The sequence below is a fragment of the Otolemur garnettii genome, unplaced genomic scaffold (assembly GCF_000181295.1).
Source record: "Otolemur garnettii isolate 467f Iridium unplaced genomic scaffold, OtoGar3 scaffold00009, whole genome shotgun sequence".
Lineage (NCBI taxonomy): Eukaryota > Metazoa > Chordata > Mammalia > Primates > Galagidae > Otolemur > Otolemur garnettii.
Genome location: NW_003852404.1, coordinates 2,025,934 through 2,029,564, shown reverse-complemented (window position 1 = coordinate 2,029,564; position 3,631 = coordinate 2,025,934). Strand labels below are relative to the sequence as shown.

Here is a 3,631-nt window from a genome sequence, read left to right as displayed (position 1 = left end):
GCTTGAGCCACAGGCGCTGAGCCTCAATCATACTTTCAACATAAGGTAGCTCACCAAAATTATTTACCCCAAGCACTAAATCTGCAACAAAAATTAATATAACAAAATTTTAAATTTTCATATTAATTTCTAGATATTTAGTCACTGCAAGGCATTATAAAAATTAAGCAATAAAGATTTTTATATGGCTAGATTTGAAGAATAGTGCCACTGGGTAAAAAAATAATTCAACAAAGTTTGGCACCTTTATTAACAATATGAGATTATCTTATCTTCTCAATGCTGAATAGCAGCCATAACACCACAATTATGCTTTACCCCATTATTGCAGCATAGGTGCCATCAGGTTTGGTATCATCCAGTGTGTAGGAAATTGGAGCTTCCTCCCCTTCAATAATCATGGTTCCACAGTAATCTAGGAGAACAGCAAAATGGAAGAACATATTCATTGTCCAATCAAACTACCCACAACAGTTAAAATGAAGCACACATTTTTCAACTTGAGAAGTCTCAAAGTCAAACATAGCATATTATACTCTAAATATATGAAGGAGAACCAAATTGATCAGGTCAGACACAGTGGTTCATGCCTGTAATCCTAGCACTCTGGGAGACCAAGATGGGTGAATTGCTTAAGCTCAGGAGTTTGAGACCAGCGTGAATAAGAGCAAGAGCTCGTCTCTATTAAAAATACAAAAAACTAGCTGGGTGTCAAGATGGGCACCTGTAGTCTCAGTTACGTGGGAGGCTGAGGCAAGAGGATCTCTTGAGTCCAAGAGTTTGAGGTTGCTGTGAGCTGTGATAACACCACGGCACTATACCCAGGGTGACAGAATGAGATTCTGACTTAAAAAAAAAAAAAAAGTGGAATAAAGACATAAAGAAAATACTAGTCCATTACTATAAAATGGGAGAGACCGAACATTCACATTTTATGAGAAGCCATTTATTCTATGTTAAGTACTTCTTTATCATCTAGAGACAGAACAGAGGAGAAGATGTGGATAACTAAAATCCATAGATTCCCAAATTCTCATTTCATACATGTACTCCAAAGACTCTTTTTCCCTTAAAGAAAAACTTCGGAAACAATTTCACCTATTAATAATCCTGGATAGGTTCGGCGCCTGTGGCTCAAGCAGCTAAGGCGCCAGCCACATACACCTGAGCTGGCGGGTTTGACTCCAGCCCGGGCCTGCCAAACAACAATGATGGCTGCAACCAAAAAATAGCTGGGCATTATGGTGGGCGCCTGTGGTCCCAGCTACTTGGGAGGCGGAGGCAGGAGACTCACTTGAGCCCAGAGGTTGGAGGTTGCTGTGAGCTGTGATGCCACTGCACTCTACCCAAGGTGACAGCTTGAGGCTCTGTCTCAAAAAAAAAAAAAAAAAAAAGGCCTGGATAAAAGCCTCATTTCCTTCCTAAATGAAATACAGGCATACTCAGTGATATTTCAGGATCAGCTCTAAACCACCTTAATAAAGTGAATACCACAATAAAGTAAGTCTCATTAATTTTTGTGTTTTGTAATACATGTAAGTTATATTTATATATACTGTAGTTTATTAAGTTTCCATTAGTTTAATGTCTAATAAAATGTACATACTTTAAAAATATTTTATTGCAAAAAATGCTAATGATCATCTAACCTTTTAGAAAGTCATAATCTTTTTTGCTGATAGAGGGTCTTGCCTCAATGTTGATGGTTGATGACTGACCAGGGTGGTGGTTGCTTAAGATTGGGTGGCTATGGCAATTTCTTAAAACAAGACAATGAATATGCTACATTGATTGATTCTTCCTTTCATAAGAGATTTCTCTGTAGCATGTGATGCTGTTTGATAGCATTTTACTCACAGTAGAACTTCTTTCAAAATTGGAGACAATCTTCTCAAATCCTGCCACTACTTTATCAGCTAAGTTTATGCAATATTCTAAGTCCTTTGTTGTCTTTTCAAAGGATGATATGAAAAATGCTTACAGCCATCTTTACCAGAATTAGATTCCATCTCAGTAAATAACCTTCTTTGCTAATCCATAACAAGCATTGATCTGTTCAAGTTTCATGATGAGTTTCAAGTTTCATAGCAATCCAGTCACATCTTCAGATTCTGCTTCTAATTCTAGTTTTACTGCTATTTCTACCATAATGGCAATTACTTCATCTATTGAACTCTTGTGCCCCTCCAACTCAGCCACGAGAGTTGTAATCAACTTCTTCCAAACTCTTCTCAATGTTGGTATTTTGACCTGCTCCCAAGAATCACAAAGGTTCTTCATGGCATCTATAATGATGAATGCTTTCCAGAAGGTTTTCAATTTACTTTGTCCAGATCCATCAGAATAATCACAATCTATAGCAGCTATAGAAAGTCAAAATTACTCCTTGATCCACGGGTTGAACATAGGGTGTTGAGTTCTAGGCATGAAAACATTAATCTCTTGTACATCTCCATCAGAGCTCTTGGGTGCATAGGCAATGAGCAGTAAGATTTTGAAAGGAATCTTTCTTTTCTGAACAGTACATCTCAATAGTGGGCTTAAAATATTCAGTAACCATGCTTATAAACAGCTGTCATTCAGAATTTGTTGTTCCATTTATAGAGCACAGGCAGAGTATATTTTGCCTAATACTTAAATCATAATTCTCCTAGGAGCCCTAGGATTTTCAGAATGGTAAAGGAACACTGGCTTTAACTTAAAGTCACCAGTTGCATTGGCCACTAACAAGAGAGTCAGCCTGTCATTTGAAGCTTTGAAACTAGGCATAGTCTTCTCCTCTCTAGCTGTGAAAGTCCTAGGTGGCATCTTCTTGTAAGGCTGTTTTATCTACACTGAAAATCTGTTGTTTAGTGTAACTACCTTCATCATGTTGTGCCCAGGAGTTCCACAAAGACCACACTGCCAGACAAGCCAAATTCACAGCAGAGTTCCTTTACTGGAGAGCCAGCCAGCGACTGCCTTAGTGCCCCAACTTGGGGTTTCTAAGAGCAGCCCTGACTGCTTAAGGGTCGGGGGGGTTTTTTGGCCAGGGCCTGGGTTTGAATCCACCACCTCTGGTATATGGGGCTGGCACCCTACTCCTTTGAGCCACAGGTGCCGCCCCCCATGGGTTGGGTTGGGTTTTTAAGGCTTGGTCTGCATCCTGGTTGGCACACAGGCTGTCCAGGTGCATTAGGATGGGGTAGCAAGCAAGCATTGTACAGAAACAGAATTTTGCAGTTAGTTAGCCATACGTCATACATTTTTATTTTCAGTACTTTCCCTCCATACATCTTAGTTTCAGTAATTTCTTCAGTTGGTATTGTTTAAAGGCCAGTCTGGGGACAGTTGGTACTTCCTGGTCTGTTTCCCAGGGAGTTAGCCAAGAAACTAGGAGTGAACTAGAAGCAAGAAATCAATTAGTACTTTCTCATTTATCTTGGCGGTGAACTAGACTTACTTCATCTCTTTTTCCTTAAAGCTTGCAGTCTGGAAATTTGCCAGGATTTAACTGGTATTTTTTCATTATAGCCTAGCTTAACAATCAGTGATCTTAGCTAAATCTTCTGGATAACTTGCTGCAGCTTCTGCATCAGCACTTGTTGCTTCACTTTGAATTTTTATGTTATGGAGATGATTTTTTTTTTTT

At 39.1% G+C, this 3,631-nt stretch overlaps 1 protein-coding gene across 1 annotated transcript in view; it reads right to left on the bottom strand.

Moving 5' to 3' along the window:
• Positions 1-3,631, bottom strand: part of MAOB (monoamine oxidase B) — a 153,313-nt gene that overhangs the window by 17,131 nt on the left and 132,551 nt on the right. Inside the window, exon 9 of the mRNA XM_003783800.3 lies at positions 319-415. Within this exon, the coding sequence (XP_003783848.1) occupies positions 319-415 (97 nt within the window). The remainder of the gene's footprint in view (positions 1-318; positions 416-3,631) is intronic.